Source organism: Cervus elaphus, chromosome 27 (assembly GCF_910594005.1).
Source record: "Cervus elaphus chromosome 27, mCerEla1.1, whole genome shotgun sequence".
NCBI classification, from domain to species: Eukaryota; Metazoa; Chordata; class Mammalia; order Artiodactyla; family Cervidae; genus Cervus; species Cervus elaphus.
Genome location: NC_057841.1, coordinates 7332358 through 7345870, shown reverse-complemented (window position 1 = coordinate 7345870; position 13513 = coordinate 7332358). Strand labels below are relative to the sequence as shown.

General features: G+C 49.9%; 1 protein-coding gene across 4 annotated transcripts in view; it reads right to left on the bottom strand.

The window, feature by feature from the left end:
* LOC122684861 (myelin basic protein) overlaps window positions 1–13513 on the bottom strand; it is a 102402-nt gene that overhangs the window by 68435 nt on the left and 20454 nt on the right. For all 4 annotated transcript variants that reach the window (XM_043889314.1, XM_043889313.1, XM_043889312.1 and 1 more), the window contains exon 2: window positions 11477–11551. In XM_043889314.1, the coding sequence (XP_043745249.1) occupies window positions 11477–11551 (75 nt within the window). The remainder of the gene's footprint in view (window positions 1–11476; window positions 11552–13513) is intronic.

Sequence of the window (13513 nt, the reverse complement as noted above, 5' to 3'; positions counted from 1 at the left end):
TATCACTGAATTGTACACATTATACAGGTGAATTGTATGGCATGTGCATCACGTCTCAATAGAGATATTTTAGAAAGCATAAACGCTTAGTTTGCAGGCAGTTTAAATGAAACGCTGTAGCATCACTTAAAGGAATTTAGCACTACACATCTGAGGTACTTGCGACCCTATTATCTTGGATTAGGAAATGATCCTTTTACTACTTACTTTTAAAGCCACCCTCTCTGGAAGACCATTTAGTAGCATAATTAACATCGTTGCTGCTGCTGCTGCTGCTAAGTCACTTCAGTCGTGTCCGACTCTGTGCGACCCCATAGACGGCAGCCCACCAGGCTCCCCCGTCCCTGGGATTCTCAGGCAAGAATGCTGGAGTGGGTTGCCATTTCCTTCTCCAGCAAATGAAAGTGAAAAGTGAAAGTGAAGTTACTCAGTCATGTCTGACTCTTAGCGACCCCATGGACTGCAGCCTACAAGGCTCTTCCATCCATGGGATTTTCCAGGCAACAGTACTGGAGTGGGGCACCATTGCCTTCTCCAAATTAATATCGCAGTGCTCTGTAAATAAGCCATGCAAAGAAAGGAGCTCAGGACTATTTCATCACCGACTTTCAGAAGTCAGAGCAACATAAATCTTAACTACTGTCACAGTAAAACTGTCTATCGAGGCCTGTTATGTAACTGGACATTCTAACATCTATTTTAGGAATGCAAATATCCTGCTATTTATTTCTGTAAGTCACTGCTCTATCAGCTGGTTAAGTAGAATAAAAAGGATGCTGACACAGGAAGGGCATGGGGTGGGGGGAGAGGGAAGTGAGTTTCAGCGGAGCTCTTTTACTGAAAGAGTTTGATGGTTGGGTGACTCGAAAGTTTAATTAAAATTCACTTAAAGCTAATTCACAGAAGGGCATTCATTTAGCACAAGCGGATATTCTACATCACTGAAAACAGAATAAGGTAATGGAAAATTCTACCTTTCTTCATCTGAAGGTGAATTCACGTCCTTTAGTTTTGTAGAATGAAAACCTCTCCTACCTACTTTCCTTGAACTTGTTGCTCTGAGCCTGCATGTCGGTATTCAACTGCTTCCTTGATGCAGACAGGATGAAGAGCAGAAGGCTAGTACTGGAAGAGGCATCTTTGCTCAAAGGACAAACAGGCTGATGTATCAGGTTCCAACCATTTTTCTGAATGTAAGCCTCACCTCTGCCTCCTCTGTTTCCTCCTTCCACACAAAATGGGCATAATGACACCACGTAGCTCCTAGATTATTCTGAACATGAAATAGTCCATACGTGTCATGACTGTAATAGAGTCTGACCCTCAGCTAGTACGGTCACTGCTGGACTTCATCACTACTGATTTTATTACATGCATTTTCTGGGTTTTCCCCACATTTTAGTAAAGGTGGAACTAAAATCTTCGTAAGTAAAAATCAGGCTTTAATGTGCCTGTTAATGCAATAAGATTGAGAAATAAAAGGAAGAGAGATTTCACAGACAACTCAGATTGCGCCCATGTTCTGGTTCCCTTGCTCGAAAGGAACATACTTGTTTTGCAAAATGGAATTGCCACTTGCCTCTGCGGTGCTTTTCTTTGTAGCTGAGTTTCGTATGCACAATCATCCAGGCAAATCCCCGAAACAGAAAACCTGCTCAGACTTGCTCCAGGAATCAGAGAAACAGTCAGGCCAAAGCTGGTTTCCACCCGATCAAGAGCAAGATGAGTCACCTGAACTTGATGAAGAAACCAAGTGTCTCTCAAGAACTTGACACACACATGGCTGACGGGTGCCAATCACCAGGACCACTGGGGTCAACGCCTCGCTCCATCTAAAGTGTGTGCTGGACACTCTCTGCAAATGCAGTCAGGTATTTCCAGCACAAATAAGGGCTCCTGCAGGGTTTGAAGTTCACTACCGAGGTCAGCTTGGATGCCTCCCACTGACCAGACTGCACCCAAGCCAACCATGGGGTGAAGCGCCCGCTGACTCGCTGGCCGTGCCAGTGCCCAGGGGCCCGGGAGGCCCGGGCACAGGCGGGCTGGTCTTCGTTCCCACAAGGTGTGCATTACAGGGTGGAGGGGAGCCAGCCAGGGAAAGAGAATGAGCCCAGGGGTGTGGGTGGACGCCAGCTCAAGGGGCACACGACGAGCAGCTGGAAGAGGGGGTCTGCAGCAAGGGCGGAAGGCGGGGGGAGCGGCGGGTGCAGGTGGGGGGGACGGGGGTGGGGGCCAGGCCCCTGGTGTGCTGGCAAGGATACTGTGCCGACTGAGTCTGAAAGAGGCACCGTCCCACCAACACACTCAAAAACACTTTATTTTTAAATTCTGAGACGCTTTTTTTTTTTGTAATTTAGTGCAGCTCAGAGAAGGTCAAGTGTGAACACACACATGTCTTTGAATAGCCGGGGCTGCAGCCACCCTCACTCTCCAAGGGGAATTAGAGTAATTAACAACTTGCCTTATTTAACTTGCCTTGTAACTCACGACTTACATTTGGCTACATAGGATGTGTGCAACAGCATAATTTAGGATGTAGTAAATAAAAGACTTTGTTTTTCAAGTATCGAAAGTCACAGAAACAATAATGAAGTTTATCTACACTTCTGTTTAACCATATGACAATTAAATTAACGTGCATATCAAATCTCAATTAGGACCATCATGTGTTAGATTCGTCCAAGTGCAGAGCTTGGGCTGAGCCTGAGAAGATGTCCACACAACTGCCAATGGGTATTTTACAGTTTGGAGGCTGGTGGACAAGAAAATATCCCCCACCCTCACACAAACACACACACACACATACACACACACACACACACACATACACAGAAAGATAAATTTTCATTAATGTATTCCAGTCTCTAAAATCTCTCAAATTTAAACTTTTAAAGCCACATGGCCTTAGTCATGAGTGAAAAGGCCAGGAAGCATCACTTTGAAATCTGGATTTTTAAGTTTTGTTTCATTTAAAACATTGCAAGAGTGTTTGATTAATTTTTAAAAAAGCTTTTCCTTAATAACAAAGCAAGTCCAGAGTTTTTCATACGAAAGGACACACTTTTCACTGTCAGAGTTGGAAATAAACTTGTCCTCAAAGATAAAATAACACGGTGGCCTTTCTGAAATTACCTGGCAGAAGGTCAGAAACAGCAGCTTGGGAGCTGCCCATGGGCACCCCAAGCGGCGAGTTGGAAAGAGACTGGAGATTAAAACCATCCACCACCCACACCCTCTCCCCAGCTGGTCCACCCGGACCCCCTAAAGGAGGGCGCTCAGTACACTCTCTGTTTCTGGGAAATGTAACTCTTCCACCCGCTTCATGCTTGAATGAAGTCACTAACAATTCATGAAATCTTATCTGCAGTGCCATGCTTGCAACCATGTTCTCAATCAAATGCAAACCCCAAACTGAACCTGAATGGTATTTCATGTCAAGTGGATCCATCTTGAGCTCAAATACTTCCCCAACTTAAAAGAAAACAAACTATTCACTGAAGTCAGCATTGCCTCATCTTGTTCTGCGCTGCATGTCTGATGACAGGCCAACGTCTCTGGCCTCCTCGTCCCGTCCCGTCAGCTCTCAGAAATGATTTAGCATCACAGACACAGGAACAGAGGAGTTAGGGGCTGGGATGGGGAGGGAAGGAATGTGGAAGGAACGCCTGTGAGACCAGCTGAAAACAAGACGATAAACAGGTGCGTCGTAGGTCACCCGGCTCCCGATCCTGTGTGATCAGCTACTGGGGGCCCAAGAACATGACTGTGAGGAGAGAAGGCTCATGAAGGGGTGGGGTGCGGGGGACTGAACATCTGAGAGCCGTCCATTCGGGGGGCGTAGCTTCATCCAGAGGACAAGTTTATTGTCATGTCATTTATAGTTAATGACTGGTGTTCAATGTGTCACTTTTCTTTTTCTTAATAGCTTCCCAGTTTATTTGTTTCCATTTAGGAGTGTGTGTGTGTGTGTGTGTGTGTGTGTGTGTGTGTTGAGGGCAGGGCAAGTTGGAGGAGAAGCAATACAGAATCTATGATCCACCTCAGAAACGTCTGACAATATGTCACTTCTACTCAACGACTCATGTTGTTTACATGAGTTCAGTAAGTTCTTTACAAATTTACTCAGAGTTTCTTAAAAAACTAAGTTTGCTCAACCTTAATAAGCCCAATGGTAGGGTGACAGGACACAAAAGATGTGCACTGCAGGGGACTTCACGCCCCTGGGCTTTCAAGCCCTAAACCCTAAGCTTAGCAGGTGGACAGGGACATTACTTTGCCAACAAGGGTCTGTCTAGACAAATCTATGGTTTTTCCAGTAGTTTTTCCATTTTGCAAAACAAAAACACATGTATGGATGTGAGAGTTGGACTATAAAGAAAGCTGAGTGCCAAAGAATTGATGCTTTTGAACTGAACTGTGCTGTTGGAGAAGACTCTTGAGAGTCCCTTGGACTGCAAGGAGATCCAACCAGTCCATCCTAAAGGAGATCAGTCCTGGGTGTTCATTGGAAGGACTGATGCTGAAGCTGAAACTCCAATACTTTGGCCACCTGATGCGAAGAACTGACTCATTAGAAAAGACCCTGATGCTGGGAAAGATTGAGGGCAGGAGAAGGGGAAAACAGAGGATGAGATGGTTGGATGGCATCACTGACTCAGTGGACATGAGTGTGAGTAAATTCTGGGAGGTGGTGATAGACAGGGAGGCCTGGCGTGCTGCGATTCACGGGGTCGCAAAGAGTTGGACACAACTGAGCGACTGAACTGAATGGAACTGAACTGAACTGAAGGGAGGGCCCCGGGCGGGGGTCCACGAGGCCATCGCTAGGAGGAGCGGGGCTGGCTGAGGGCGGGTGGAGTGCAGCCAGGCGGGGTCATGAATCAGGGCTGCTGGGCTGCCTCCTGCTGGTTTACGCTCCCCGGGGCACCACCTCAGCGCTGCCTCATTATTTTTATGAGGGCTGTTGAGGGGGCGGCTTGCTCGCTAATGATACCCGTGTCTCACTCCTCACTCAGGTCTGTTTGTGAGGCCCGTGGCTGCCTGACTGACAAAGGTGTACGTGTCCTCAGTTCTTCAGAGGCAACAAAATGCCCACTCACAGTCCTTACGAATCAGAATCAAGCGTAGGCTTGTGCTCTGCACCCAAGACTGTGACGACAGACGGTCTTCAGTCCCCTCGGAGCGCAGATGGGTGCTGACCGCGCGTTGGGGGCCCGGCTGTGAAATGCGAGCTCAGAGGACTCCATAAGGCTGCGCTCTCCTGCTGCAGAGAAGGGCTGCCTCTCAAATGCAACACTTGTCACCCTCCCCGGGGACACTGCCACCCCTTGGGGCCCAGAGGACGGCGGGGAGACAGCACCCCTTTCAGAGGCGGCTCTGGGTCCTTCAGTGCCGATTTCACAAGCTCAGCCTGGACGAGGTCTTTCATTTTATACTCCTGTGATTCCTCCTCAAGTCAGGTACAGATCCCACGCTGATTTCTCCACGACTGTAATCAGAGACTATTGATCACTCACAGATTTTGGAAGGCCTCCTTGAAAGGGCATGTTTTCTACATGATTTTACTTCTCTTTTCAAGAGCTCACTGAAGTCCTAGCACTAAGCAAGTCAGGTGGGCAGGCCTCTGCAGGAAGTGCAGGAAACTCAGAAGCGGTTAGCCACACGGGTGCTGTTTGCCATGTGTGTCTCCCAGTCCTGCAGCAGGTGGCCCCCTTGGGCGGGAACAGGGGACCCTCCTGGCCGAGGTCTGCGGCTGGAGCTCGCAGCGCTGACCTCTGCAGCTGCTGGTACTCATGAAGGTGTGTTTCAGAGGACTTTACCTTCTGAACTCCATATTCACAGTTGTACGAAATCGTATGACTTTGAGAAAGAAGGAGCTCCTGCGAGTCTGCCAGGTTCTGGGGACGCTGGAACTAAGGGTAGGCACATCAAGCACGGTGGGACCACACTGCCCCTTGAGACATGCGGATCTTAAAATCTAAGTCCTTTCAAAATCAGTAACATCAAAGAGTTGGCTCTTGGGTTTACCAACCACATTTCACGTGCTTCTCAGCCACGCGTGTCATGTGACTGCCCGCCTGTAGGTCTGCACAGCGAGGAACCGATGTGAGGCAGCTACCGGACAGTCTGCCCAGCGGGAGGGAAGTGTGGGAAGTGGTGTGCTGGTCGCTCGACTCTGTGTGACCCCGTGGACTGTAGTCCGCCAGGCTCCTCTGTCCACGGGATTCTCCAGGCAAGAATGCTGGAGCAGGTAGCCATTCCCTTCTCCAGGGGATCTTCCAGCCCAGAGCTCGAACCTGGGTCTCCCGCATTGCGGGCAGATTCTTAATCATGTGAGGCACCAGGGAAGCCTGGAAGGGTGTTTAAAGCTCCACCGTTGAGGTAAAGGGGGATTCTTGACAGGTGTGTGTGTGTGTGTGTGTGACACAGATGGACACACCAACAGAGATGGAGGGAGACAGACAAAGGACTCTGGGACTGTTGAAGACAGATCGGAGTGCAACTGTGCCCGCATCATAATCTAAGGCTTTACTAGACGTTTACTAGGTGTTTCTGCGTATTTGAGTATCAGACTTACCAGATTGACTTATTGACGTATCAGACTGGTAAGGGTCTGCAGGGAAATACTTTCTATTTTTCTGCCCTCTAAACTTTAAAATGTCTCTTATTTAGCTTAGTAACTACTTGAGTTTTCCAAAAATAATTATTCAATTCTCACCTAAGACAATGGAATTACCCGAATATGGGTCTGACAGTTGCCAACACGGCGCAATGACTCCCTGCTCCAAGACACGGCAGCCCCATCATGTGGGTCTGGGCGACCCGACCCGACGGAAGAGTCTCTTAGCAAACCTGCTTCCCATGCTGTGCGGTAGTCATGGCGACGGTGGTTGGTTCAGGAGGAACCGCAGGAGGAAGCCTGATGTGGGGAGAAAACACCCTGGCTTGGGGTTTTAAAAGCCCCACTTGTGCTGTGTCCTCAGGGCAGGTGGCGGGGATGATATCCTGCCCCGGGGCTGGGACCCCCAGGTGAACAGTGCCGGCCTGGGGCTGGCAGTGTGGGCGGGGGGCGCATGGGATCCCCCCAAGAGCAGCACTGAGGAGGGGCAAGGACGCACACATCGGTGAGCGGAGCCTCAGGGCTCTTAGTTTCCGTGTGGGTGGAGAAAGGACAGCGGGACCGGCAGCCTCCTCCTCTGGAGGCCGGCAGCTTCCTCCTCTGGAGGCCGGGGTGGCAAGCACAGGCCTTCTGCAGCAGAGAGACCGCTGACGGCATCCAGCACTTCGGCCAAAATGATGCTGGGTCACGGTCTATAGAGGAATGCACTGAGGCATGAACCCCCGGGGGGAGAGAGCCGGATGTCCGCAGGTTTGCAGGAAAGGTATTTTCCTGGCAAATCTACATTTTCATCTCCGCACTGGTGGGGAGGGCTGAGCTGCTTGGTGCTTCTGTGTGTATTTGCAAACTCCACCTCTCACTTCTCAGAGTGTCGCAGGCACAGCGCCCCGGGGGCGCATCAGACAGTGGGGTTTGCTGATTAAATACTGAAAGGCTTCCCCAGGGCTATGATTATCCCTGGAGGGGCAGCCAGCACCCACTGGGCTTGGAGGAACAGTTCAAAGAGCTAATCAGTTTAATTGGAAACACAAAACAGACTAACCAGTTATTCCCTGCTGTAAAATTCAGACAGGCATCTGAATTCTGCAATTGCTCTCGACCTTGTTTCTCAGCGTGGTATCTTTTTTCTTAAGTTGATTAAATGGAAAAATCCAGACACATGGCCGGGCACCTTTGGGGAACTTTTGTGGGCCAGATACCACTGCCAGGAATAGTAAGGAGGTCCCACAGGTGAAGAGCAGGCTTTCAAAGTTATTATTGTTAGATTTTCCAGAGTTGGAATGGGTCATCATTTGATTCCATTATTTTGGAAAACGTGTGGGAATGCCAAGATAAAGTGCTCTTTTATTTCTCTCGTTTCTGGGTTATAATGTTTCTAACTAGGCCTCCCTGGTGGCTCAGGGGTAAAGAATCCACCTGCCAATTCAGGAGACTCAGGTTTGATCCCTGGGTTGGGAAGATCCCCTGGAGGAGGAAATGGCAACCCACTGCAGTGTTCTTGCCTGGGAAATCCCATGGACGGAGGAGCCTGGCGGGCTACAGTCCACGGGGTCACAAGAGTCGGACACAACTGGGCGACTGAAGAACAATGCTTGTAACCAGTGAACAGCCTCACGAGTTTCATATGAGAAAAAGACACAATGAGATTTTAGAGCTCCTTTCTTCAAGTTGATCCCCACATGGACCGGGGTCAATGTTCAAAAAAGAAAGTTAAACAAAGCTTAAGACCCACAGGGGAGAGACTGACCGCGGTCAGAGCCACACTGGAGACCGCAGAGCAGCCTCAGGGACCGGCCTGGACCTGAGCACTGGCGGGCTCTGCTGAGGGTCAAGTGGCTGGCTCGGATGGCGCCCGTCCCCCAGGACCCAGAGGGGCCCGGAGTCTCGTCCACCTGCACACGGGCCCTGGGCTGCCAGGCACAGCCTTCCCAAGGAGGTAGGCGGTGCTATTTTTAGTTTGCGGAACCGGTTTTTCCTCCTGGAGACTGCGGGCAGGGCCGCCGAGAACTGTGTGTCCCCTGGGACAGGTCACCCGGGCCAAGTTCTTCCCCAGTTCTGCCGAAGGACCTTGTAAATATGCTCTGCCCGAGAAAGAGCCGGTGAGTTAGCGAGGGGGGCTTTCTGGAAACCAAATCCTGCAGGACACACAGGAAAACAAGGACCCGAAGGCGAGCAGGCAGCCTTCCTGCCTGAAGGCCTCTGGTCCCCCTGGCGGACAGGTCTCCCCCCACCAGCCTCACTCTGCTCCTGACGGGCCAGAAGGGCACTCACAACTGCCTCGCTGCCAGACGTGAGCCACACGTGGACACGTGAGACTGGAACAGGGACCGAAAGGCCGGAGCCCCTTCCCTCATGTGCTCCTCCCTGCATCCTGGCACAGCTTTGTCAGGAGAGAGAAGCCAGTGAGCCAAGAGTGGGGTGTCACGGGGAGGAGCCTGGGGGCAGAGGTCGTGTGTTCCTGGCAGGGAGCCCCCGTGGGTGGTGGTGGGCGCCCGGCAGGGCAGGGGGTCACTACACAGAACCGCTGCCTCTTTCGCCCAGCACAGGCCTGCGGGTCCAGGAAGGCAGCCCGCGAGGGCCTGAGGACGTGGGGCTGATGGTGGAGGCGACGCCAGTGGGGATAGGGGCAGCAAAGAAGCCAGAGCTGGGGGGACGCACGGGGTGACTCTCCCTGCAGCCCCCTGCCTGTTAACAGGTCAACAACTGCTCCCAGGACAAGCTCTCCTCCACCCACTGTCTCGTAAGTGAAAAGAAAGCCTCCCAGAATGGCTGCAGAAACATGCAGGATGGTAAACAGTGGGGCATGAGTGCATGTGATCTTTTCTGTTCTAAGCTGAAACTCCAAGTAACACCACAGACCACTCCCCCTAAAAGGCCTCAGACATTTTCTATCAAGTTACAAAAAATTAAAGAAGAGTCATGTACAGATGTGAGAGCCGGACCATAAAGAAAGCTGAGTACCGAAGAACTGATGCTTTCGAACTGTGGTGTTGGAGAAGACTCTTGAGAGTCCCTTGGGCTGCAAGGAGATCAAACCAGCCAATCCTAAGGAAATCAGTCTTGAATATTTACTAGAAGGAATGATGTTAAAGCTCCAACACTTTGGCCACCTGACACAAAGAGCCAACTCACTGGAAAAGACCCTGATGCTGGGAAAGATTGAAGGCAGGAGGAGAAGCGGACGACAGAGGATGAGATGGTTGGAGGGCATCACTGACTCAATGGACATGAGTTTGAGCAAGCTCTGGGAGATGGTGAAGGACAGGGAAGCCTGGCGTGCTGCAGTCCATGGGGTCACAGAATCCAACCCGACTTGACGACTGAACAACAACAATGAAGAGGGCTGTTACATGTAACAACTTCTCACAGAAGCCATTGGTCTAAAATGATCAAATTTTTTTTTAAATTATCAGAATGTTAAAATTTAGCTTTCAGATAACAAAAGTCTAAGTATGGGCTCTCCTATTGCTCAGAAATCTGACTGGTAAAAATTAAACCAACGAGAAGGATGTTTTGCTGTTTTACAATGTCCAACAACAGGAAAGAAACTGCAAGCCACAGTGAGGTTTTCAGAAGCAGACTTGCAAATCAGTTGCTCTGAGCCTTAAAATACCAGGTACTAACAGGATGGGGCTCTCTTGAGAAGAGCTGCTTTTCCACTTTCACTGTCAGCGGGGCCTCTGTGCTCCTGGGGCAGATACCGCCCAGACCACAGTAACTGTACATTCAGAGTCACCGCTGTCTTCACAGGGAGAGCATCAGTTCTAGCGCGAGTTACACGAAATACCAGGAGTCCCCAGTGAGTATCCACTAGGACGTATACACATGGAGAACACGGGCCCTCCTGTCAACAGGGAGGGGAGAATTCCAAACCAACAACCCTGTAGAAACATGAACCCCTCTAGTTGCCTTGGGCCTGAAAGCAATGTTTTCTCTCAAGTGTTTGAAACACTTTATAAAATATGAACAAAAACAGTAATGTAATCACGTATTTACATGAATGGCATGGAAGCAGACTATGGAAAATTACCCACTTGGCTGATACAGAAATGTTTGAGTCCAAATATAGATCAGAGAAGCACCCATGGCAGAAAGTTCATTATTCTTAAATGAAACCTGACTACAGATCCTCAGCAGAGAGGTCTGGGGGCTGCAGCATGACGTAACTCAATCCAGTGGGCGTTTATGAAGCACTTGTGTGCACATGCGGTCCATCCTCAGCATCATGACATTCCGTGAATTGTCACTGGTTTTGAGTTAAAGGACCAAAGACATGGGAGAATTAACCTTCCCCCCCACCAAGGAGGGGGAAACACACACACACATCAGACTATTTCCTCATGATCTGAGACGATTCCTCAGTGGACAGAGAACGAGACCAGGAGGTGCCCTGGTGATGGGTCATCGGTTTGAGGGGCTCGATCCCTCTGGGGATCCAGAGGTCATCCCTAGAGGCTCCTCACCACACGGGGAAGCCAATGCCTATGGAATGAGGTGGGGAATGGGAAATCTGAGCCTAAAAATCCACAGAGGATTCATTCTGAGTCGCTGGGGGGATTCTGACGGTTTTTACTTGCATCTTTTCCCGTTCTCTCTCCTGCATCTCCCAAACACCCTAAACAACAGCACAGAAAGGGACGTGGGGGCAGGTGCCCCCGGACGACCAGCCACAGTGAGACTGCGGTGGGCCTGGCGTCCTGGCCGAGGAATTCGGGTCTTGGTCTGTGCAGGACTAGCATTCTCAGCCCTAGAAGTTTCTAAGGAAGGAGGGTAACAAGCCAGTGGCTTTAGGGGAAAACCCTGGTGGCCACAGGAAGTGTGAGCACCTGAAGGATTTGGGCTCGGCTCACTCCTTACCTTATTGCCCTTCTCGGCACCGAAGTCCCGCTTCCCTGAGTGGTTCCCCATCCTGAGGCCCGAGGTCTTCAGATGCTGAAAGAAAAGAGAGGCCGTTAGTCTTGGAATTGGCACTTTCAGAGTTTCCAACATGGTTTTTCAATCAGAACAACAATCCCGTTCCAAATTCGACACCTATTTCTAAAGAAAGAAAACGAAAGTCCCCAAACTCAAGGGGCACCTGAAGTCTCTGAGGGAGTGTCGCTGTCCTCTACTCCCTGCAAAAACCCAGACCCGGATTCTGTCCAGGGACACGCACAGTTCAGTGAGTTTCCTCGTCCTCGATCAGCCCATCTCTAGAGCGCCCACAGACCGTGCGCACCCGACAACCAGATGGAGTCACACTTCATGGTTGGTGACGTAAGGAGATGGACAGACACGGGGAGAAGCTGAGGACGCTCGACAGACATACACAGGACGCTTGTGGGTTTGAGAATCCCGCAAGCACAGAAACAGCAGACCCGACCAAGGGCTGCTTATCTGACAAGCATCCCCAAAATCTGCAGAATTTGTAGGAAGATAAAGTTGTATTAAAAAAAAAAAAAGCACGTGACTCGTTTGTATTTTCTAGCCCAAACTTTTGCAGAAAATGTACTGTTTTTCTCCCCCAGAAAGGCACGTAACTGAAGAATTCAGCCAAACTCGTCCCACACAGATCCCTTCTCCTGCTCGCATCCCTGGACCTGCAGAAACCACGAGGACCACTTGCACCATCACCTTAGATCTGTCACCTGGCTCAGGTGACCAGTCTTGAAGAACCTTTGCAAAATTCAACCATCAGGTTGCTTTGTTCGGTCGCTAAGTTGTGTCTGACTCTTTGCCACCCCATGGACTGCAGCAGCCAGGCTTCCCTGTCCTTCACCATCTCCCGGAGCTTGCTCAAACTCATGTCCATTGTGTTAGTGATGCCATCCAACCATCTCAACCTCTGTCACCCTCATCGTGTGATGATTCAAAGAACATGTGAGGACCAGCTCCCAGCTGAACAAGGAACAGCTCTTCTTGAAAGGCAACAAAAAGAATCGTCCTCTAAACATGGAGAGGGTTTCTAAAATATTTCATACACCCAATGAAAGGCAAGTTTCGTCCCTGCAGAGACACTCATTAGAGAAGAGGGGATTGCCCAGTATCTGAACTCCCCCAAAGCCTCCTGTATGTCTGGGTGTCTCTTCAGTGACTGTAAAGGACGCTGGATTCTCTTCCCCAGGTCAACTGGCAAGAAAGGGTGTGATAGCATCTGACAGCGTCACCTCCTGTGTGTGGGGTGCACTGGGTTGTCGCCGGGGTAGGCCACAGACAACCAAGCCCCTGCGGAGTGGAAACCCTTCCGGCCTTCACATTTTCTAAGTGGAACCTGGGGCAGATCTTTCAAGATCTGAATTCCAGATTAAGTGCTGAACTTCAAATGACGTAAATCCAAGTGGGGACAGCGTGCTCTTGTAAATCAAAGCTGGGGCTCTAGTGGTGATAAAAACACTGCTGACTTAGAGGAACCACACGGATGCGTCATGTATAAAGACATGCGTGTGGAAAAACCTGTGCTTCAAATGTGTGTGTTTACGTGGTGGCTACAGTTAAGAGCATTATATTGTAGACAGGCGGACCTGGTTTTATTGTGCTTTGCTTTATTGCTGTTTGTGGCTGCTGCATTTTTTATAAATTGAAGGTTTGTGGAAACCGCATTGTCAGATGATGGTTGGCATTTTTTAGCAATGAAGTATTTTTAAATTTAAAAAATGATGCTTTTAAAAAATAAATAAAATGGATGCTTTTAAAAATGCAAGTTGACCTTTGCAGATAATTTCAGTATTCTATCATCCACCTTCCCAATTTACTTACATGGATCACCCCCCAAAAAACCTCTATGGGGGTCGTCTCAGTGGGGAAATGGAGGTCTGAGGCACACACGGCAGTTTGCTTGATAAGACGGGCACAAACAGGGAGGAGGGACTCGCTTGTGTCCCCGTGGGGCCTGAACTGCAGTGGGAGAACAGGGCT